Source organism: Sceloporus undulatus, chromosome 1, assembly GCF_019175285.1.
Source record: "Sceloporus undulatus isolate JIND9_A2432 ecotype Alabama chromosome 1, SceUnd_v1.1, whole genome shotgun sequence".
Taxonomy (NCBI): domain Eukaryota; kingdom Metazoa; phylum Chordata; class Lepidosauria; order Squamata; family Phrynosomatidae; genus Sceloporus; species Sceloporus undulatus.
In genome coordinates, this window is record NC_056522.1 from 337,740,039 (window position 1) to 337,762,586 (window position 22,548).

The following is a 22,548-nucleotide window of genomic DNA, read 5'->3' on the forward strand; positions in this document are numbered from 1 at the left end:
CCCGAAAAGCCTTCGTAAGCCGAAATGCCATAGGCGCTAATGGGGAAAAGCCGCGATTCCGTGTGAAATAGCGCCGAAAAGCACCAAAAAATTTTTCGTAACCCGAAAAAACATTCGTAACCCGGAACAATTATTTCCTATGGGATTTTTTCGTATCCCGGAAATTTCGTAACCTGGGTATTTCGTATCCCGAGGTACCACTGTACTCTTAAATAGAATATTTTTTTAAATTCTGTCGGGCAGTAGTTCTGTTGTATATATAGTTTCTATTGTAGTTTTTTAAATGATGTATGTTTGCCACATGTAAGTTCTATTTAATTTATCTACCTTTTTATGAAATTATGGCACATTACAGACCGCTGAATTGCGGCGGTCTGCTGCCAGCGCCGCTTGCAGCGTCCGGGAGCCGCAGCTTCTAAACCGTGGGACTCCCAGACACTGAGAGGAAGGAGCGCGGAAATCGCGCTCCTTCCTGGGCCCCGGAAGTGGCGCCGCAAGGCGCACTGTCGCGGCGTCACTTCCGCCGTGACACGTCTGGACGCTAGGTGTCCAAGATGTCAAAATGGCGGCGGCCATGTGGAACGGCCGCCACCATTTGTTACGGACAGAGTCCATAACAGGAGTAGGGGCGTTTAGAAGAGATGCCCCTTTTTAAAACTGGGACGTCCTAAGGACGTCCCAAATGGCGGTCTGTAACCCGCCTATGATTCTTTTGACTTTAACAAGGGTTTGTTGGTCATGCGTCTTTGTGTATCTATTCTCTGTTTTGATATCTCATACATCATAATCTTAAAGATCTTTGCTTGATTGCAAGTCCCACAGAGTTTATACTACTGTATATACTCGACTATAAGTTGAGAAATTTATGGCCCAAAATGGACTCCAAAATCAAGGTTAGATTTATATACGGGACAATAAGTTACTACTGCTGATAATGTTCATAAAAGAAGTGCCAACCTTCCTCTGTGGCCAGGTAAAGAGCTCCCCGTTTGAATCCCGGCAGGCTCTCTCCCTCTCTCTCTGTGTGTGTGTGTGATCCCTCAGCCTTCCCTCACAGCCGGAGCTAACAAGCAGCTGCTGAGGGAAGGGACACAGAGAAGAGGGAGTATGCCTAGGCTTGGACCCTGTTTTGAAAGCCATGGGCCTGGAAATGCTGGGGTTAGGAGCATAGGGAAAAAGAGAGGTTTGTGCCCTTTTTTTTTGCAAGCTGTGAGCCTGGAAATGCTGGTGGCAAAGGGGTGTGTATGTGTGCATGCACCCAGGCTTGTTTCCCCATTTTCCATGCTGGTACTGTGACCCTTGGGAGAGGTTCAGAGAGGGAGATGTAGGGAGGGAAGTAGTGCTTTGTTCCCCCTTTAGATCTGTTGTAACATGCTCCAGTATTTGACTCTCGGCTTATCCACGGGCCATATCAAAATCCATGATTTTGGCCTCAAAAACTGCCCTCGACTTATACATGAGGTCAACTTATACACGAGTATATATGGTAAGTGTTTTTAGGATTTTGTAATGTTATAGCCTTTGTAGACTATTTAAAAAGATTACTTTTAGAAATTGTATTTGTACATAATATGCCTTGATTCCTTATTGATTGGTAGACGTAACTCATCATTCTTTTAGTCCTGAAAACTAAATTTCTGTTCCAATTTTGACAACTACATTTTCTATGTTTTATAGGCTGTGTTGATGGAATACAAGTTAAAAGCTATTGAATATGTACATGGATACTTTTCTAGCGAACAGGTAACGATGAATAAACAAAATATAAATACAGTACCTGCAGTATGAAATTAAAAGTAAATGCCACTACCGTATAAGAAATTCTGTTTTATATGTCTTGTTTTTCTTCTCAAAATGATGGTGTAATATAAGAGGCAGTTTGGTGTAGTGGGTAGAATGTTGAACTGGGACATGGGAGAACCAGATTCATTTCTCCAGTGAGCCATGAAATTCAGTGGATGACACTGAGCAAGTAACTTGTTTTAGCCTGATACTTCATAATGTTGTGAATATGAAGGAGGAAGGAGAAGAACCATGTGAGCTGGAGTGTAAATGTAATAAACCGTTTAAACTGCTTTCATTGTATGCTACCTTAAGATACTAGATATGAGGTGGGATATGCATATTTTAATTAATAAATAAATAAACAGCTGTCATGACAGTGACAGCACTATACGTACAAATCAGCATTTGCTTTATAAGATGATGTAGGTGTTTCCCCTCTGATTGATCTAAGAACCGTAGCTGATGATGGATGTTTCACAACTGTATAGTCCTGTCCTGTGCTCTTCACATCTGTGAGAACAGATGCTGACTTTATTCAAAATGGCCCCACCCTTGGCATAAGCACAGTAGCTGCTATCAGTACTGTAATTGTACTTGCATTCAGAATCCCGTTATGATACTCAGCTGTTGGTTTATAATCCAAGCCCTAAAATCTTGAGTCTGGTTTTAATTTAGAAATTTTAATTATCTAAACCTCAATTAGGGGTATTCATAATTTAAATCTTGCTAAACTAGTTCTTGGCTGTTACAGAATCACAGAGAACTATTTTTTCCTAAACTTTCTGAGAATATCACTTTATTTCTAGGGAATTCAGTAGCAGTAAATTAATTGTTTTATTTAAGTCATGTACTTTACATATATGATAGACTGTAAGGTGTTTTTTCTTGCAGATTGTTGAATTACTAAGGTACTTCTCTTGGGCTGAACCACAGTTAAAAGCAATGAAAGCATTACAGCATGTAAGTTGGTTTGTTTGCTTACTGAAGCAATAGTTTCATGTAAACACATTTCTCTTGATTTCCAGTCCTACCCTCATAGTGACATTTACCTTTCTTGCCTCTACTGTAGTTTGCGATTCAGCTATCTTCTCAGGGTAATGCGCTTTAATAACTAGTGAAGCATTTGTTGGTGTGTGCTCTCTGACCCAAACTTCTGTTGCCACAAGCTTAAACTGCTTGTTTTATAAGCCTGTAACATGTATGTGATAGGGACTGAGACAACCTGCTTTTCTTTTGTTTTTAGAAAATGGTAGCTGTTTCTGCAGCCAAAGTGGTTAACATCCTCAACTGTTTCACTTTTAGTAAAGACAAACTTATTGCACTAGAGCTGTTGGCTTCGTAAGTACTGGCTGTTGCATGCATGCTATTATAGTTAATTGTAGTGAATGCCTTATTGGTGGTTGATATGATGGAGACTTAGATGATTAAAACATTTAACCTAAAAGACAGTGATTATCTGATGCTATCTTGCTCATTACGATTGACTGTAGATCAGTGGTTCCCAACCTGTGGGTCGGGACCCCTTTGGGGGTCGAATGACCATTTCATGTGGGTCGCCTAAGACCACTGGAAAACACCTATTTAATTACAGTTATGAAGTAGCAACGAAAATAATTTCATGTGTTTGGGTCACCACAACATGAGGAACAGTATTAAAGGGTTGCGGCATTAGGAAGGTTGGGAACCACTGCTGTAGATGAACAGTGCATATACAGATATAAATGGCCCTTCTGCTGCTGAAAAATCTTAAGCACACTATTAAATTAAAATTTTGCTGATTGTTTGCTTGAAAACTGTCAAATGCTTCATTTTATAGAAATATAATCGATGCTCAGAATTACCGTCTTATTGAAGACCTCTTCCGAACTAGTATGTCTGAGAAGAAGAGGTGTAGAAGAATTCTTGAACAGGTATTATGGCTCGACTGGCCTTTTCTTTTTCAAAATTGGGATTTATAGAAAATCTTGGTTCATAAGGGCCCATTATTCCAACACACAGTAGAAATGAATCCCTGAAGGGCTGAATAAAAGCATCGTGTGGTAGTAACACAGTGTTGAAATGCCAAACTTTGACGTTTTTCAGGGCATCAGGTGGTTTGTATGCATTTCCTTAATGATACTGTTTGAGCATGTGTAAGAACTAGCAGTTTGTTATCTCTTTGGCTTTTGAAATTATAGTTTAGGCGTGCATTATCTTTCACTGGCATGCATTGGCTTTCACTGTCGCCTGCTATAGTTCTGTGTTTTTAATTTGATAGATGTTAAAAGATGTTCCACATCATGCATTTGTACAATATATGGTGGCTGTTAGGTATTTGACTGGTTCTAAGACAGTGAAGTCAATCCTTTTCAGGGCTAATTGCCCGAACTAAACGTTTTTCTGGCACCAAGTGTTGCCGGGGCGGGACTTCCACCCTCCAGGGATGGGACCCCCCCATGCCTTTCCTGGCCTCCAGCTGTCTCCAGAGAGGCAGTTGTAGGCTGGGAAAGATCTGGAAGGAGAAGAAACAGGCGCGCACACGCTTCTCCCACCTTCTCTCCTCCACGTGCCAGGCCTAATGGCATTGCATGCCATCTCTGGCATGTGTGCCTAAGACAAGCAAGGGCAACAGTAAGGCTACATCTGCCTTGCTTTTCATTGCTGGTGCTTGGTTACTGGTTATTAAAAGAGTAATAACTGTAAGACCAGTTAAAAGGGTGATAACCATAAAACCAGCAAAGTATAAGAGGTGGCAGTGTTCCACTAGTGGTTATGCAAATATTAAGATGCTCTTTGGCAGGACTCCCCAATTCTTGGTAGATTGTGGAGCTAGAACTTAATGTGTTGTGAAATGAGGAATGCAGCATAAGTCATTACTCCATCATAATCTTAAGGGTGCCATTCCTAGTAGGAGAAGGTGCTCATTATCTCCTTTTTACCAGGGAATGGGTTTATGCAGAGCATGAATTTCCCGCTGGTGATTCCAGAACAGGTAGTCCCAAGTCTCTGGCAGCAAAAATGTCTTGGCCAAGAAATGTGCATTACCTTCCCTTCCTTTGGGGAAGAAGAAAGAGGACACAGTGGCCTGCAAGAATAGGGCAAATATTGCCCTGCAGTCAAGACTATCCTCCCCATGATTCTGCTGAGAAGACAGTGTGGTATTTAGTAATCTGAACTTTATATGCCTTCTGCCATTCATTCATGATGCTTACTTGCCTTCACTATCATAAGTGTAATTCAATAATTAAGTGTAATTTTATTTCTCTTTTTGTTTTTTGCCTCTATTACAGGCATCAAAAGCTGGATGCAAAGCACCTCATGCTATGATATCTTCTTGTGGTATGATTCCTGGAAATCCTTATCCAAAGGGAAAGCCTAGCCGCATAAATGGAATTTTCCCGGTATGCATGCTTTTACTGAATGTAAATGTGAAAGTGATATTAGAATGTAAAATTTGCTGCTTTTGGAATATGTGCTACATACTTTACTTCCAAAAATGCAAATAATACAGTATTACTTACACTTGCCATTCATGGATTCCACCATCTGCGGAAGGCAAGCCCACATGGGGGAGGCAGCAGAGAAGGAAGAGGCAATGGCAGAGGTGGTGGCAGGAAGAGGAGCGGGGAGGAGGAAGCAGCGGGAGCAGGGTAAGAGGAAGGAAGCAGTGGCAGCAGGGAAGAGGAAGAGGAAGGTGGGGGGAGAAGAGGAGGAGGAAGAAGCCAGCAGTGGTGGCGGCGGCGGGGAAAAGAAGGCAGCCCCCTGTTGCCCACTGTGGTGAGAGCAACAAGGCAGGCTTTGGGCTGCTGGGACAGCAAAGTCCCATTGTCCCCAATGGTGGCATGGCTGTGTGGCTGCACTACCATTGAAGACAATGGAACTTGAGTATCCATGGATTTTGGTATCCACTGGAGGATCCATTCCGGATCTCCTGCAGATACTGAGGGCCAGCAGTATTTCATTTACATGGGTGTGTGACAAATAATGAAAACCAGTGTAGTGTAGTGGTTTGAGCATTGAGCTACAACTCTGGAGACCAGGATTCAATTTCCGCTCAGCCATGAAACCCACTGGGTGACCATGGGCAAGTCACATCCTTTCAGCCTTGGGAAGGGAATGGCAAGCCTCCTCTGAACAAATCTTGCCAAGAAAACCCCATGATAGGGTTGCTTTAGGGTCAGCATAACGTACAGATATGTATATACGAAAAATTGTTGTAATCTGATAATGTTTCTCCTATCATTTTATAAAGCAGATTTAGTGATAGTAGCTATTTTTTTAATAACTTTCTTTTTTGGGGAGATTACCAGCTTCTGTCAAAGTGATATCCTAGCACCAATCCAAAATATTGTAGGAACAAGTGAACTTGCACAGTTTACAAGTTCCACCATCATTAACAGTGGCATCAGATAAAGGGCATTTCTGTTGAAGACATTTTGTGGCAAAAATTGTTTCAAAATATTTTTGCAGAGAAGTGTAAGGGGGCGTACGACCTTCCAGCCTCTCCTGGGGGGACATTGCTGTCCTCCTACCCCTCTGCCCTGAAAGGTCTGCTGTAGAAACATTTGAGCTTCCCAGTCCTATGAATCTCTTGGATACTAGACCACCATTTCTTGCTAATTGAGTGTAAAGCTGTGACCTTAACTTCAAAAACAAGCTTCTTTGCATATTTGTGTAACCTGTCTTTGCATCTTGTTCAGAGTGATGCTGATCAGTGGGTCCTCTCTGTTTTCTAGGGGTCACCAGTCAAAAAGGAGAATGAAGATTATAGTAACGAAGGCAAAGGAATTGCAGCTCGCATTCTTGGACCATCCAAACCAGTATGTCTGAGTAATGAATGGAACAATTTTAAGTACTGACCTTACTTGCGCTGTTTGAAGCAGAATATCATTAGTTGGGATTTAAAAAGAGAAATAACACAAGTACAATATTTGTTGCAATTATACAACACCTAGTGAAAAAATTGATTTAGAAGACTAAGTACTGACAGCATGCCCATAGTAGTCATGTTTTTAAAAGGTCACTAAAGAAGGTGAAAATGCACAAAAATATGAAAAGAAGTGTTTCTCAATTGTTATCTGAACCCAAGGAGAGTTGCCGGTGGACTGTTGCTCTGTTCAGGGCTGGCTAATGAGTTCCAAAGAAAACAGACCTATGAAAAAAGCAAGAGGAATGTATAAATCCATGAATTAGATAAGAGTACAGGCACATCTTGGCTAACAACACCTCTAACAAAGAAGGTCATTTTTACAAAGTCTTTCTACACCTGCCCAGCCTCCCTTTCCCTCCCTGTCCTCTGTTTAACTAGAAGGGTTTTTTTTGCAGAATTGGTATTGGGAAGATGGTGCAGGTTTACCTGATCTGGTTGTTTCATTTCATAATCTGTTCTTCTTTTGATGGAGTGTAGGAGCTTATCCCAATTCTTTCTATTTTATTTCTTACTTTGGTACCAACTTCTCTGTTAAAGAAATGAAGCCCAGAAACACATTGACCTTTGTTAACTGAGGTCCAAAACACACTGCATAAATAATCCAGTTTGGGCCCACTTATGTGCCCTGGCTAAGGGTTAGGGAATTCTGGGAACTGTAGTTTATTGTGGCACCAGAGCTTTCTGACAGACAGAACTACACTTCCCAGAATTCCCTAGCATTAAGCCAGTGCACTTAAAATGGTCTTGAACTGGATTATTTCTGCCATGTGTTCTGGACCTGGGGTATACTTGTGTTCTGATGAGTAGGAATCATGCAAACCAAGTGAAATAGGAAACTGGGTAAGCTGTGGGCACATTCTTTGTAGACACTTTGTGGCAAAAATTGTTTTAAAATATTTTTGTAGAGGAGTGTAAGGGGGAATGTGACCTTCCAGCCTCTCCTGGGGTACAATGCAGTCCTCCTACCCTTAACAGTTGCCCTAAAGCCCACCAGGACTTCACTGGCCCTCTCAATGAGAAAAAAACCCAGCTAAAATCAAAAGTGATTTTATTTCCAAGTTGGAGGGAAAACAATATTTTTTTTTACTTTTAAATCCGTGCTCTATCTTGTTTAAAAAGAGAATTGCTAGTCTTGCTGGCCCCAGCACTGGTGATTTTCTTCTTTCGGATCCCCCCCTTTTTTTCCTAGTTGAAGGGATCAGAACATACAGTCTTGGTTTGTTTTATGCATGCCACAAGATTCCCACCCCTATTGTAACTATTACAAGAGTCACTGCCAAAAAGTGGATCCCATAAGGAAATGGGCATAAGTGAACGAGTACAAATTGATCATCCCTTATTGGAAATGCTAGGGACCAGAAGTGTTTCAGTTTTTTTTCAGATTTTGGAATATTTGCATATACATAATGAGATATCTTGGAGATGGGATCCAGGCCTAAATATGAATTTCATTTATGTTTTGTGTACACCTTATACACATACCCTGAAAGTAATTTTATATATAACGTTTTTAATAATTTTGTTTATGAAATAAAGTTTGTGTACGCTGAACTTTCAGAAAGTAAAGGTGTCATTATCTCAACCAGCCATGTGGATTATTTTGGAGTACTTTGGATTTTGGAATTCTGGATAAGAGATACTCAACCTGTATAACAAATGAGTTGAAGTTGTTGTTATTATTCTATTTATTTATATCCTGCTTTCCCCTCAAAATTGGGACCCAAAGCGTTTGAAAGGTTGGCATCCTGTGAATGCCCAGCATATCTTGGTTTCTTATTTCTTGATTACTGTTAACTTCACAGCAGCTGAATGTGTAAATGTTGCATTTTAACTAACTACTGTCCTTCTTGTTTAGGCTCCGGCAACATACAATCCACATAAACCTGTTCCTTATCCTATCCCTCCTTGCCGACCACATGCAACAATTGCACCTAGTAAGCTCTTCCTGATTGTTTTCTGTGATTACATCTTCCTTGACTACACCTCCACTCTGGAAAATATATACATTCTTGGTAGACAGATAGTGGCCCCAATTTCTGTGTGTGTTTATTTGTAATCTCTTTTCCCTGTCTGATTCCCCCTGACTTTTTATTCATTTACTTGGATGAAAAAGGTAGATAATTTCTAATCAGTTACTTGAGTTAATTGAGCCAATGAAACATGTTGTCATATAAAAAATTGGGAATTTAAAAAACAAGATGTAGATCTGAAGATTTATCAGTAGATATAGAGCACAAGTAAAATTTCTGAAATATCAAGGCACAGTTGAGTAGACCAGAGATTCTGGGTGGAACAATGGAAATTCTCTTTGCTACAAATATCAGAACCTTACAGTTGCCCATTTATAGCTCCTAATGTGTAGAATATTTTTACTGAATAATCGAAGAGAACATTTTTAATAGCCTATCCACTATTACCCATGCTCTACTTTAATGTGTTGCTCATGGGTTGCTTTGAAAATAGTCTGAAACCTCCAGTTAGTCCCAAATGAGGCTAACAGGCTATGAACTGGGCTACTTACATATAGCCCTCAGTGAACTAGAGCTGGACTACTGGTGAAACTGCCTCCTCCCATGTCTGCCTACCTGAAACTTTAGATCCTTTTAAGAGGTTCTGGTCATGTACTGTCACCAAGTGAAGTGGCCCAGGGTGAAATCTTTTTCATTGTTGGCATCATACACTCTAAAGGGACCTGCCTTTGTGATATTTTTGGCACGGGTGGACATTTTAATAATAATAATAATAATAATAATAATTTTTTTATTTATATTTTCCTGCCTCTCCCTGCAGATCGAGGTGGGATCACAGCATAAAAATATACACATTACAATATAATCAATAAAATTGCATATCACAATGTCTCTACAATCAATAAAACTAACTTGGTTCTTAAAGGGTCCTCATAATAGGTCAGATGGATAGGACCACCGGATGAGATCCGTCTTAAGCGCCCTCTTGAAGGCTTCCAAGGTGGTAATAAGATGGATGTCTTCTGGTAGATTGTTCCACAGTCTGGGGGCCGCGACAATAAATGCCTTGTGGAAAGTTGCTGTTAGTCTTGTTTTAGGATAGTCGAGTAAGTTCTTCCCTGATGTTCTGAGAGTGCAGGGCGGATTGTGTAGGCAGAGGCGTTCCTTCAAGGAACTCAAACTCAAGCCATGTAGGGCTTTAAAGGTAATAACCAACACTTTGTATTGCACCCGGAAGCTGATCAGCAGTCAGTACAAAGATTTTAACACTGGTGTGATATGGTCCAATCTAGGTGTTCCAGTGACCAATCTGGCTGCTGCCTTCTGGATCAGTTGAAGCTTCCGAACTTGGTACAAAGGTAGCCCCATGTAGAACACATTACAGAAATCTAAACAAGAGGTTACCAGTGCATGTACCACCGCTTCAAGGCCCCCCTGGGCCAGGTAGAGGCGCAGTTGGCGTATCAGCTGGCCATTGCTTCTACTTGGGATGTCAACTGTAGAGACAAGTCCAGGAGGGCTCCCAAACTGCAAACCTCATCCTTTAGGGGGAAGTGCAAGCCCATCCAGGACTGGTTGACAAATCTCCATTCCTGGACCAGGGGTTCCTATCGCAAGTACCTCCATTTTCTCTGGAGTCAACCTGAGTTTGTTTTCCCTCATCCAGCCCATTACTGACTCCAGGCAGGCATTCAGAGGAGAGATGCCATCCTTGGTCACTGCATCAGTCGGAGACATAGAGAAATAGATTTGGGTGTCATCAGCATACTGATAGCACTGTGCGCCATGTCTCCGGATGATCTCTCCTAGTGACTTCATGTAAGTGTTAAACAACATGGGGGACAGAATGGCGCCTTGCCGGACACCACATGTCTGCTCCCTTTTTCGGGAGCAACTGTCCCCCAGCATCACCATCTGGAATCTACCTGAGAGGTAGGAACAGAGCCATTGGAGCGCAATGCCCCCGATACCTAACTCTCTCAGACGTTCCAGAAGGGTACCGTGGTCAATGGTATCGAATGCCGCTGAGATGTCCAAGAGCACCAACAGGGTCACACTTCCCCTGTCAATGCCCAGACGGAGATCATCGACCAAGGCGACCAAGGCAGTCTTGACTCCATATCCCATCCTAAAGCCAGTTTGAAATGGGTCCAGATAATTTTTAGTCCATTAGCTTTTTTTTTAACTGATTTTTAATGAGTGCATGATGTAGTGTTTTTCATTTGAACTATGTATTTCTTATTAGTCTGACTTTATTCCTTTTTCTGTTGGGGAAAAGTACATTATGCTGCATATTTACTTCATCATAACAGTTTTATTCTATACATGCTTCCTAAAGAACAATAGTATTGGACGGCTTTATATAATTATAATAAGTAAATCAATGAATAATATAATATAGCTAAAAGACTTCTAGAACAGTCATGTCCCTCAGTATCTGACAAAACATTCATTGTGAAGGTATTTCACACTTTGTATGTGCCACAACTGAAGAGACTTTGCTTCTAGTAGCTATCCACCATGTCTTATTTGGAAGTCATATCTGGAGCTTCATATTGAATTGAGCATGCAAAGAAAATGGTCCTTCAGGTTTCAAGGAACTGATACTGTCTTAGGTTTGTATATGTAATGTTATCACTACATGATTTTTCCTTTTTTATCTTCTGTTTCCTCTCCCAGGTGCTTACAACAATGCTGGTCTTGTTCCACTGGCTAATGTCATTGCCCCTGGTTTGCCAGCTCCACCACCATATACCTCTAGTCATGTAGGAACAGGTAAAGCAGGTATCCTCAGAACACTGAATCTGCCTTGGTTATACTCCAGCATAATTGAGAGATGAGAGAAGTTGTGCAGATGACCAGGACAGGAAGCCTGCTGTAGGCTTAGGCAAGCCATTGCAAAGATCCTTGCCCTACTCCTCAGTACTCTCAATGAAAGTAATCGTTTTTGTGCCTCTTGAGATTCTCTATGAGAAGAAATGCATGCAAGGATTTTCAAATTTAGGAGACATGTGGTATTCAGGAGTAATAAAGGTCTAATCTGCAGTGCAGGAATAATGCAGTTTGACACCGCTTTAACTGACTCAGTGCTATGGAATTCTGGAATTTGTTGTTTGTTGTGGCATCAGAGCTTTTGACAGAGAAGGCTAAATATCTCACAGAACTCCAGATCCCAGAAATCCATAACATTGAGCCACAGTAGTTCAAGCAGTATTTCTGCACTTCATATTAGACCAAAGTATGCACAAAACAAAGTATCCATTTAAAAATAAATACACACAATTAATAAATCTGCACAAAATGAGTTTATAATGTGTATGAATTTAATTTTTTTTACAAAACCTCACACAAAATCTTGTAATCTGGTGTAAAGTAAGGATTGAAAGAAAACTTGAAAGAGACTGGTGGATGCACAATGAAATTGAGACAAGAACATTTTCATATCTTCATGTCCAGCTTCTCTAGCTCCTGAGAGCTGAGAAGTGAGTTCAGATATCACCAAGTGGCTTACAACTGCTGAGGCAGAAAAATGAGAAGAGGGGACACAGTTGGGAAGTGAGAGGAAGTGGGGCAAGAGACTTCCTCAGCGGATTGGCAAACGGTAACCAATGTGCCTAGCAATAAATGGAACCAACTATTTCTGTAATGGAAGGAAGCCGCTGTTCTTGAGGACCCAGTCAGGATTATCTTTCATCTTTAACACTGGTGAACCTAATCTGCCCTGAGAAATGATCCACCGAGGAATGAAGGCAGTGTTTTTGTTTTGCTATCATACTGGTTGTAATGATGGGATTGATACTTTAACATAAACAGTGTATAACTAATGTTAGTTTTTAAAATACTGTCATCAATAGTCTCAATCAAAAAAAATTCTTCTTACTAATTAATTGTGTTCTTTATGCAGAAAACGAAGAGCTTTCCAATCAGACAAAATCTTCCCAAAGCCAAGGTAAGTTGTCCATTTGCAGAGAGAAGCTATGTAATATACATGCTTCCAAAGGAAATATGTATTATTTATTTTGTTAAATGTTGCTTTATTTGTTTCTTCTAAAAGAATCTATATGGATCTTAATAGCAAGAAATAAACATCTAAAAGTATCAAAATGTTTTTTAGAATTTTTCTGTTGCTGGCTCTCAGCCATTGTTGTTGTTCTTGTTGTGTGACTTCAAATCATTTCCAGCTTATGGTTACCCTAAAGTGAACCTGTCACAGGTTTTCTTGGCAAGATTTGTTCAGAGGAGCTTTGCCTTTGTCTTCCTTTGAAGCTGAGGGAATGTGACTTGCCCAAGGTCACCCAGTGGGTTACCATGGCCAAGCAGGGATTCAAACCCTGCTCTCCAGAGTCATAGTCCAACATTCAAACCACTACACCACATTGTTAAAAGTATAAAGTGCTGAAGTCATTATGGGAAGCTGAAAACAGTTCCCCCTGGGCACACCATTTCTCTCAGCCTTAAGTGTTGGGCAATAAAAATTTGGTATGTGAAAATTTTCCTGAGTGTTTTCTAGAATTGTCCAGCTAATGAATCAATAATATGCCATTAAAAGCCTTGCATCTTTACACTGTTAAATAAATACCAAGGACCACTACAAATCAAAGTATACAGTAAATGGTAGTTATTGTAGGTAGGTCACACTGATATATGGAAACCAGTGTTAACACCAAATCAGTGTTGAAGAGTTGTATCAGGTACAATATGCTTTGTACCATTTTCCTTAGTGGAGCAGGTAATAAGGCTGTAGCTGTGTTCCCTTAACAGTTAATATTACTGAGGTATGGGGATGCCTTTTGTGCTTTGCCCCACAGATTCAAAGCTATTTATACAAGTGATTGAAAACCTTTGCTGTCATTGATACGGAACTGCAACTCTTTGTTTCCCCCCACCCACATGAAGCTGTACTAAAATCTCATTTCACTTACAATCCTATGCACACATACTTGAGAGTAAGCTCTTTTCAACTCAGGTGTACTTGCTTCTGAGAAGATGTGCAGAGAATTGTACCATTACAATTGTTCACTTTCAGTTTAGCTGGTAAATCCTGTGTAAACAAAGAGGATACCATATGAGATATGATACCACGCAGGATCATATAATAAATTGCCATGGTCCCTCTGTGACAAATACAAACTACTCCTGCATCTCCTTTGTTGCTTTCATGATCCTTTTGCTGTGGTAGAACCTTCCTGTCTTCTCATGCACCACTGTTTGCATTCTGTTGCAGAAGTGACTGGTAACTTCACTCTATGCCAGAATTGTTTACACAGCGGGCAAAGGTGTTTTAGAGGGATAATAAGTAGGCGAAGACAGAACTGCTCTATACCACTGGGACACTGAGCTGTGTTGTATGTAAAGCTTCATTTCCTTCCAGAGGAGTAAATGTCTGCTATTTTCTGTGGCAGAAGAATAATGTTCTTGACTAAATCATAATTGTGATGGTGCCATACCTGCCTGTCTCCATATACTTGCAGTCCATGAACAAAGACAGTGTATCTCTCCCAGATATAGTAGGTTCTCTAAATATTGATAGCTTCTCTAGAGCTTGGAAAAGTTGCTCTTTTGGACTACAACTATTAGAATCTCCACAAAAAAGTAACATGTCCAAACGCTTTTTCCTCTTTGCCCAGCCCTGCATTGAATTTTCCTACACTGAATTTTCAAACTTCAACTAATTTAAAAGGTTTTTGACATAGTTTGCAGGAAATTTGAATGCACCAGTTACAGCCATGCTCCAATTGCTTAATAAGATTGCTATAAGAAAAGACAGAGGTCGCTTACTTTTTCTCCCTGTTAACCAGACCTAGTAAACTTAATTACATCATTTGTGCCTAGATATAATGGCCAACTCCCTACCTTTACACTGCCTCCCCCAGGTATCCTAAATTAGTACTTGTTTTCTCACTCTTTTTAAAATTGTAAACTGAAGTTTTTACAATTTTAAAAGGAGTGAGAAAACAAATACTAATTTAGGATACTTCTCTGAAGTGTTGTGAATACAGCAAGCCATGTTTGGATGTGACACAAGCAACCCAAGTGTCTTATGGTTTCTATCTTTCAATGGCATATGTGAAACTTGATAAGAGGAATTTTATATTTGTGCATTTTCCTTTTATCAAAACAAAGAAATCACAAGCATTTTTGAACAGCAAAAGGAAACATAATTCAGCTGATATTTTTTGATCAAGTTGGTTGCCATTCTCCCTCAAAATCTGCTGATTTGCAAAGTGATTGATAATTATTTCTGGGCTAGTACAGCTATAATCTTAACTTGCTTACTAATTGTATTTATCAAATCAAAAGCCACAATTAGCTATGGTTGCCCATATAGCTCTCCTTTTAAAGAAGGTTAAATTGTTAACCATGTTGGCTACAGTTATAATGAACCAGAATCCTCCTGCCCATATCTATTTCTGGATAGTAAAAAAGAAATTATTCAGCCACAGGTGAGAGGGCACATTGTTCTAATGAAATGAAGAGTTGCAATGAGAAAACATGGTTACCTCTCAGTTTGTCAACTATAGACAACAGAGAGTCAGAATTACATCCCATCCTAGTCTGTCCAAACTCAGCATTGAATCCAGACAAATGCCAGCAGAAGGGGTTGAATCGAAAGCATCTTTTAAAATCCACCCACTCTGCAGCCTCCCTAAATCACATTGCTAAAATTGACAAAACTGTTGAATGGTGTAGGCTAAAGTGGGAGAAAGGTAAAATTTGGGTAGAGGCATCTTCCACGAGCAGGGCTCCTGCACGTGAAAAAGACCTCTAACCTATTTTCAGCCTTTTTTCTCATCCCTTCCTTAAAGGATGACTACATTCAGCAGGGTCTCCCTTATCTCAGGAGAGGATTTTAGTGGTACACTTTGAAAGAGGCAATTGCAGAAAAGGCCATCTACCGTCCCATTTTCACCAATATTTCTCTGGATGCAAGCCTAAGATAACTGGGCCAATGTTATTTGTATTCTGTACCTGAAAGGAAATAATAAACCATTAATGCACTCATTTTGCACAGACTCAGACTTAGTGGCACCATTTTAAACTTGTTCAGATTGTTGAAAAGATTAAAGTGTGCCCCTAGAACATCAAGGGGTTAAAAAATATTATTTAAGCAAATTGGTTTACCCCCAAATGCCCTCTAAGCGATATGGAAGCCTTTAAATAAAATACCATAGGAAATGACTTCCAGATTTTTAAAAAAAAGAATGGCCTCTCCTGAGCTTAAAATGGTGGCCAGGGTGTGGGCTAGTAACAAAAATACACCCCATGTTCCTCTTTAGAGAACAGTTGGGGGGGGGGAGAAGATTGGGGTTTTGATTTTTACAGGAAGCTACACCTTCAAAAATCTCCTTTTGTGGCTCCTTAGTCTCTGACAGTTGTCCACAATTGTAGATATATTGTTACTCATAAGAGAACATACAACTTAGTGTATAGAAACCAAGTGGTCACTTTACTAAACATAGGAGACCATGGTAGATTTTGCCTGCCCTTTGTAAACATTATTTTCAGAAATAAGGCTAGAAATATTTCTAAACAAAAAAATGAGGTGCTGAGATATCCCAATTTTCTTCCTGATATCAAGCCAGATTAAAAGACTTAAAAATAATTTACCCTTATAGTGAAATTATATTAAATTAATATAGTGAAAAAGAACAAGATTTGTTTTTCAAAATTAGTACTGGCTCTTTCTAGTCTTTTGGAATTAGTTGTAAATTATGTCAGACTGTCTCATAATGGCAGATTGGACAGTCTGTCAGATTTACTGTGCTCATACACAAGACAGAAATTGTTATTAACACTTTGTACAACAGTGAAAGTCCTGAATTCTTAAAGAATTCTTAAAGGTGTCTAAAATTACCATACAGCTAGATAACAGCAAGCATGGAATATGTTGGTGAAACTACTATAGACTGAATTCTGATTGTCCTATAGTTTCAATTGATCAAATGAGAGCAACCAAACCAGTGGCTATATTTCATTTTGCATACCATTTTACTTTATGCAAGTTGTGATAGCATCTTTTATTTTGCTCTTGAGCCCCTTAGTTGCTGTGTAAATCGTGTTAAAATGCATTCATGTTGAATACAAGCATTTCTGCTGATTTCCAAGAATTCTTACCAGTTTTGTTTCTTTCCAGCTTTTGCTACACAATCGAATCATCTCTTTACACCTCATGGTTCTAACCCTGCAGCTTCTCCAGCCCCAACCCCGTCATCTGTTAAGGCAATAAGCCAGTCATCAACACTTCCATCTCCAACCACAGCAGGGATAAGCATGTCCACCCCTGTTCTCCCTGGCTTCCCAGGGCAGACTGTCTCATCTGTCCATTCACCTCAGCCATTGACTCCAACTCCTTCTGTTATTAAATCCCACTCGCTCCCTGGTGTTCCTACTACATCTGCTCATTGTGCCACTCCTGCTCCACTCCCTGCAACTTTCTCTGGGCTGACTTCCATGCTTCCTGCTGCAGCAGCTCCACAAGGGCTGCCTGCACCATGTGCCAACTCTGCACCTAATGAAGGTTTTGCATCTGCCTCTGCACCATTCGCCAGCCTGCCTTTTCCTGCATCATCTGTCGCTTCATCAGCTAATAACCCCAATTCATTGCCATCTGCTTTTGCTGGCCTGCCTTTGTCCCTGACGCCCACTCCTCAAGGAATAGCCAGTCCCCTTCCTTCTGCCATTGTTGGTTCTCCTGCCACTAGCCTACCATGCCCACTGAACTTACCTAACCCACTCCTATCAGTCTTAAAGGGATTTTTGTCAGCCAGTGATGGCTCCCTAATGAATTCAACTGCTCTGCCTTCTGCTGTGACAGCTGAGCTTGCTTCGTTATCTGGTCTTGCTAGCCAGAATTCTGAAGCTGCCTCTTCATCAAGTAACAAGTGTTACACTCCAACGACTACCTCTACCCTTCAACATCCTCCCACTCCAGGACTGTCCATTTTCCCAGGGCTCCCATCTCAACCTGGAGCAAGCAGTAGTGCAACCCCTCCTGCTTTACCAACACAGTCCCCTTTAAACACGTTGGCATCTTCCATCATGCCAGTCAATTGTGCCTCCTCAGTTGCTCTTCCCCATTGTCCAAGTCCTGCTAATCATGAACAGCAGGTGGTATCCACCTCAACTGCCACAGCCATTCCAGCTCAGGTGAAAACCGAACCCACAAGCCCTACTCTTTCCAGTTTCAAAGGCACTTCACATTCTGCCGGGCCTTCTCATAGCACTTCAGGCTTGTCAGCTCTTAGCCATGCATATACCTCAACTACATCATTGCCAGGCAGCTTACCTAGTTCCCTTAATCCAGCACTATCTAGTCTTTCTTCATTGAGTGTTCCACTAAATAACACACCTTCTATTGCCCCACATGGCTCTTCTGCTCCATTAGCTCCAGTATATAATGCACTTCCTCCTTTCACTTCCCTAACTAGCAATTTTGCTTTCCCTGGCAATCCAGCACTTACCCCGACAGGATCTCTGTTGCCCATTCCTCCTACAACTACATCAGCCATTTCTGCAGCTCATGTCAGCTCCACAGCCACTGTTCTCCCAACACTCATTGCTTCAGCAGCTGCTCCAGCTCCATTTCCCCTTAACTTGTGCAGCGCTGTCCCTTCCCTGTTTTCTGTTCCTCAAGTACCTCTAGGATCATGCAGCTCATCCTTCCCTCCTTTCCCTGTCTCTAACACTCCCTCTGTCACTCCTGCTCTCCCTTCTTTCCCTGGGCTCCAGGCATCTTCTACAGTAGCAGCAGTCGCACCGCTGCCGGCAGCTGCCACAGCCCCATCTCCAGCTCCAGTGCTGCCAGGGTTTGCCTCGGCCTTTAGCTCAAACTTCAACTCTGCACTTGTTGCCCAGGCTGGGTATGTTGCTTGTGCCAAGAATAAAAGACAGTCACTTTGTCAAGTTTTTGATTAACTTTTATTTTATGAAATCTAAACATAATTATAAAGTATGGATAATTCGTTTTTATATTCAGTTTGTTAGCACTTTTGTAGAAATCTTGATTTCTGAATATAGGCAGGGAACTCTTTTATAGCCTTAAATTTTCTTGAAATCTACTTTGCTAGGGTATAAAGTACTGAATTCCTTCTCAGCTCAAGATATTTGGCTCTTGGGTTACATTAAGATCTTTTGAGAGAAAATCAGTGAGAACTGATGAGAAGGATTTGGGGAATGTGTCTAATGCACATTGTCGTCTGAAACAGTGGTTCTCAACCATTGGCAAGGTGTTTTGGACTTTTGTTCCCATAATCCCTGACTATTAGCTGTGCTGGCTGGGGCTTCTGGGTGCTGACATCCAAAACACTCAAAAGGCCAAAGGCTAAGATTGGAGCCACTACACTCTAGTAATTAGTCTTCACACGTTGAACATACGTAGCAGTTTCCACATGCAAAATACTTTTTGTCCAAGTGATAATTGATTTATTCAGCATTTGGGTTCACACACACACACACACATACACCCACACACCAGGAATCTTATTATTTCTAAACATAGTTTAGAATTCAATAACTACAAAATATTATATTGTTGGTTACTGTGTCTGATGAAGCTGAACATGTTTTACATCTGGTTATTTTAGCCTGACTTCTGGGCTCCAGGCCCCTGGTAATACAGTATTCCCGGGACTCCTCTCTCTTCCTGGCATCCCTGGACTTGCCCAAAGTGCTACACAGTCTTCCTTACAAGAACTTCAGCACAGTGCAGCTGCACAGTCAGCCTTACTACAGGTAACTATAGTAGGTGCATGCAAGAGACAGTCATCTTGTAAATTTGTAATGAAGGACATAGAAGCTACACAAACACCACACTAAAAACTCCCAATTTTACGGGGATTGGGGGGAAGGTATTACACATACATGTAATTTGATTGTATCTATAAGAAGGTCCACACAGATACACATAGCAGGTTGCTTTACTCAAGTTATTTCAGAGTTTTCTGCTAAAATCTAGTACTAAAGAGGGAAAGACTCTGCTTGTTTCATATTCATGTATGCTAGATGCAGAGGAGCTATTGAAGAGGATTGAAGTTCCCAAGTATAAGTGTGTCGTATCTCATTTAAGCTGTAATAATGGGGTGAAAGACTTGTCTTCCAGATGTTTGGGACTACAGTTCTCACATGTAAAATGTGATGTGAGGACTCTAAACACCTCCAGAAAGAAAACAGTGTATCCTTCTGTGCAGATTCCCAACAATCCATAGTCTATGTTTCTGGATTCAGTGCATCTCCCCTATGAAATCCATTATGGAACCTATAATCTGTTTCAGAATTTGGTTTTTAATTGCCAGTTTCTAGTTCTCATGAGTGTATTTTAACACCTCAAAAGCTTTATGTAGTGGCAATTTTCAGTGCTCAAAGTGACACCTCCATTAGAGTTCACTTCCTTGAAAGCCATATCATTCTATCAATCTATTGAAATGTAACAGTACTGCTTGCTCTCAGTTGTCAACATTCTGCAATAGTGAACGTAACAGATTTGGGACAAAGTTTGAGTCTGTGCAAGTAGTGAGAAATAAAATACTCATGCTGTATCCTTTTTAGGTATGGGACAAAACTTTTCTAGGAGCAAAGTTTGGGCTGCCTTGCTGTCAAATTTGGATTTTGAGGAGCAACATCTCAGCTTGCAGCCTTCTTGTTAAATTCCTTTGTTTGTTTCATTAAAGGCACACTCTGCTTCTGCTCTGGAGAACTACACATCACAGCCTGATGGTTATACCACATATCCTGCGGCAACAGGAACGCCTGCAACTCCCTTTTCATTGCAAGCAAGTCTTCCCCAGAGTGGATGGCAATAAATAACATCCATTTTGCCTAAAGAATCATAGAATCATAGAGTTGGAAGAAACCACAAGGGCTATCCAGTCCAATCCCCTGCCATATAGAGAAAGGTCTTTTCGTGAAGACTACTGTGCTAGTTCAGCAAATCCATTGATGATGCTTCCATTGAAGGTTTTTGGCAAAAATCAACTGACTTCAGTGTGTAGCAATCAAGAGGAAGAGAAGAAAGATTCCAAGTAACTATTTCTAGCAGGTTACCAAATCCCTGGATTTTTAAAGAAAACAAGCAAAAACTTTAAATCATTGCCCATATGAAGCACTGAGTTTAATTCTTTTCTTTTTTAGGTAGCAGTCAAGACTGTTTGTCTCTTTATGGGATCTTTTAAAATATAAGCCTCTATGATGGGGGTGAAACAGATGGCTTGGAGCAACCCCATTTATGCTGGATTGGGGGCCCAGCAAACAGATATGTGGCCCCAGTCCAACCATCTTCTGCCCCAAATAGCTGCCCCTTTGCCTCTGAAGCCGGCTTTTCACTGGCTCCAGAGCGTGTGGCATCTAAACACCAGTGTGTAATCGCCAGGGTGACTTCCACGCAACTTGGGGGCATGACATGTGCAAACGCCACACCCCCAGCTGGTTTGAAGCCAGCTGAAGCTGCCAGTCTGTTTTGGCCCTTGGTTTCTTTAAAAGTCACCCTGTCCCTATTTACACCTTCCTTCTTTCAGAGTTCAGGATTCAGGAGGCCTTGTTTTTAAACTTTATGCAAATCCAGATTTAGTGCACAATTTATTTAGATCATTACAAGCTGTATCTTAGGATACATGATTTGTATCCTATGGTTAACTTGTTTATTTTTATCTCATTCTCAAAAGCATTGATAGCAACAGCTCCAATGCATCATATTATGTGACATCAGAAACTACCTGTCATGTCGAAAACCTGCTGATTTTATTAATCATGTACTCATTTTCCTTGCAAGTATCGAGCTAACCCAAAGCTGTTCTGTAGTCAAGTAAGAATGAATTCTGTAAAGCTCTGAAAACACAATTGTAATTCTTGGGTAGGCCTGCACACATCCGGTACTGCATTTTTTGTTCTTTGATCCCCTTAATGACAACTTTAGGCTACAGATGCCAGTGTAATAAAAGAATTTTTAAATCAATTTCTCACTCTAGTTAGGAATCATACAATTCAAAATATGGTCTTGTTGTGTTAATTAAGTGCTCTATACTGTTTAGCATATTTAGTGACGACTAAGAAAAAACTCCAGAATTATCTCTCTTTTAAGAAAGGCTTGTCTTAGATCTACAGAAGAGAGATGATACTTGATTTTGTGTTTTAATGTGAATACTTATTTTGTTGCAGTGCATAGCTTAACATTTCCCTGTAAAGATGAAAGTCTGCTGTATAGTATTACTAATGTAGAGGCTTTCCAGAACTGAACAGGCATGAAGAACACTAATGTGTATATATCTGTATTTTTATAAAGTTTTTAAAATAAAATGTGTAGCAGTTGGACACGTGTTTCTAAACTAGACCTGAATAAACAGTTATTTACAAAATCTCTGTCTTAAAATCATAGAATCGTAGAGTTGGAAGATACCACAAGGGCCATCCAGTCCAACCCCATTCTGCCATGCAGGAAATCTCAATCAAAGCATCCCCGACAGATGGCCATCCAGCCTCTGTTTAAAGCCCTCCAAGGAAGGAGACTCCACTACACTCCGAGGGAGTTTGTTCCACTGTCAAACAACTCTTACTGTCGGGAAGTTCTTCCTAATGTTGAGGTGGAATCTCTTTTCCTGGAGCTTGCATCCATTGTTCCGGGTCCTAGTCTCTGGAGCATCAGAAAACAAGCTTGCTCCCTCCTCAATATGACATCCCTTCAAATATTTAAACAGGGCTGTCATATCACCTTAAACATCTCTTCTCCAGACTCAGCTCCCTATGTCTTTCCTCATAGTGCATGGTTCCCAGACCTTTCACCATTTTAGTCACCCTCCTTTGGACATACTCGTTTCTCAACATCCTTTTTTAATTGTGGTGCCCAGAACTGGACACAGTATTCCAGGTGGGGATTGACCGAAGTAGAATAGAGTG

The 22,548-nt window shown here is 40.7% G+C and overlaps 1 protein-coding gene across 3 annotated transcripts in view; it reads left to right on the forward strand.

Annotated features, from left to right (window-relative positions):
- Window positions 1-21,995, forward strand: part of PROSER1 (proline and serine rich 1) — a 321,400-nt gene extending 299,405 nt beyond the window's left edge. Inside the window, exons 3-14 of one of the 3 annotated variants that reach the window (XM_042448248.1) lie at window positions 1,678-1,743; window positions 2,677-2,745; window positions 3,029-3,123; window positions 3,602-3,695; window positions 5,055-5,165; window positions 6,501-6,584; window positions 8,550-8,628; window positions 11,344-11,448; window positions 12,569-12,613; window positions 16,799-18,524; window positions 19,248-19,395; window positions 20,331-21,995. In XM_042448248.1, coding sequence (XP_042304182.1) covers window positions 1,678-1,743; window positions 2,677-2,745; window positions 3,029-3,123; window positions 3,602-3,695; window positions 5,055-5,165; window positions 6,501-6,584; window positions 8,550-8,628; window positions 11,344-11,448; window positions 12,569-12,613; window positions 16,799-18,524; window positions 19,248-19,395; window positions 20,331-20,462 — 2,754 coding nt within the window. In that variant the 3' untranslated portion in view covers window positions 20,463-21,995. Of the gene's footprint in view, window positions 1-1,677; window positions 1,744-2,676; window positions 2,746-3,028; window positions 3,124-3,601; window positions 3,696-5,054; window positions 5,166-6,500; window positions 6,585-8,549; window positions 8,629-11,343; window positions 11,449-12,568; window positions 12,614-16,798; window positions 18,525-19,247; window positions 19,396-20,330 lie in introns of those variants that run through there. The other 2 variants (XM_042448255.1, XM_042448265.1) reach the window with 2 other exon arrangements.
- Window positions 21,996-22,548: the final 553 nt, after the last annotated feature.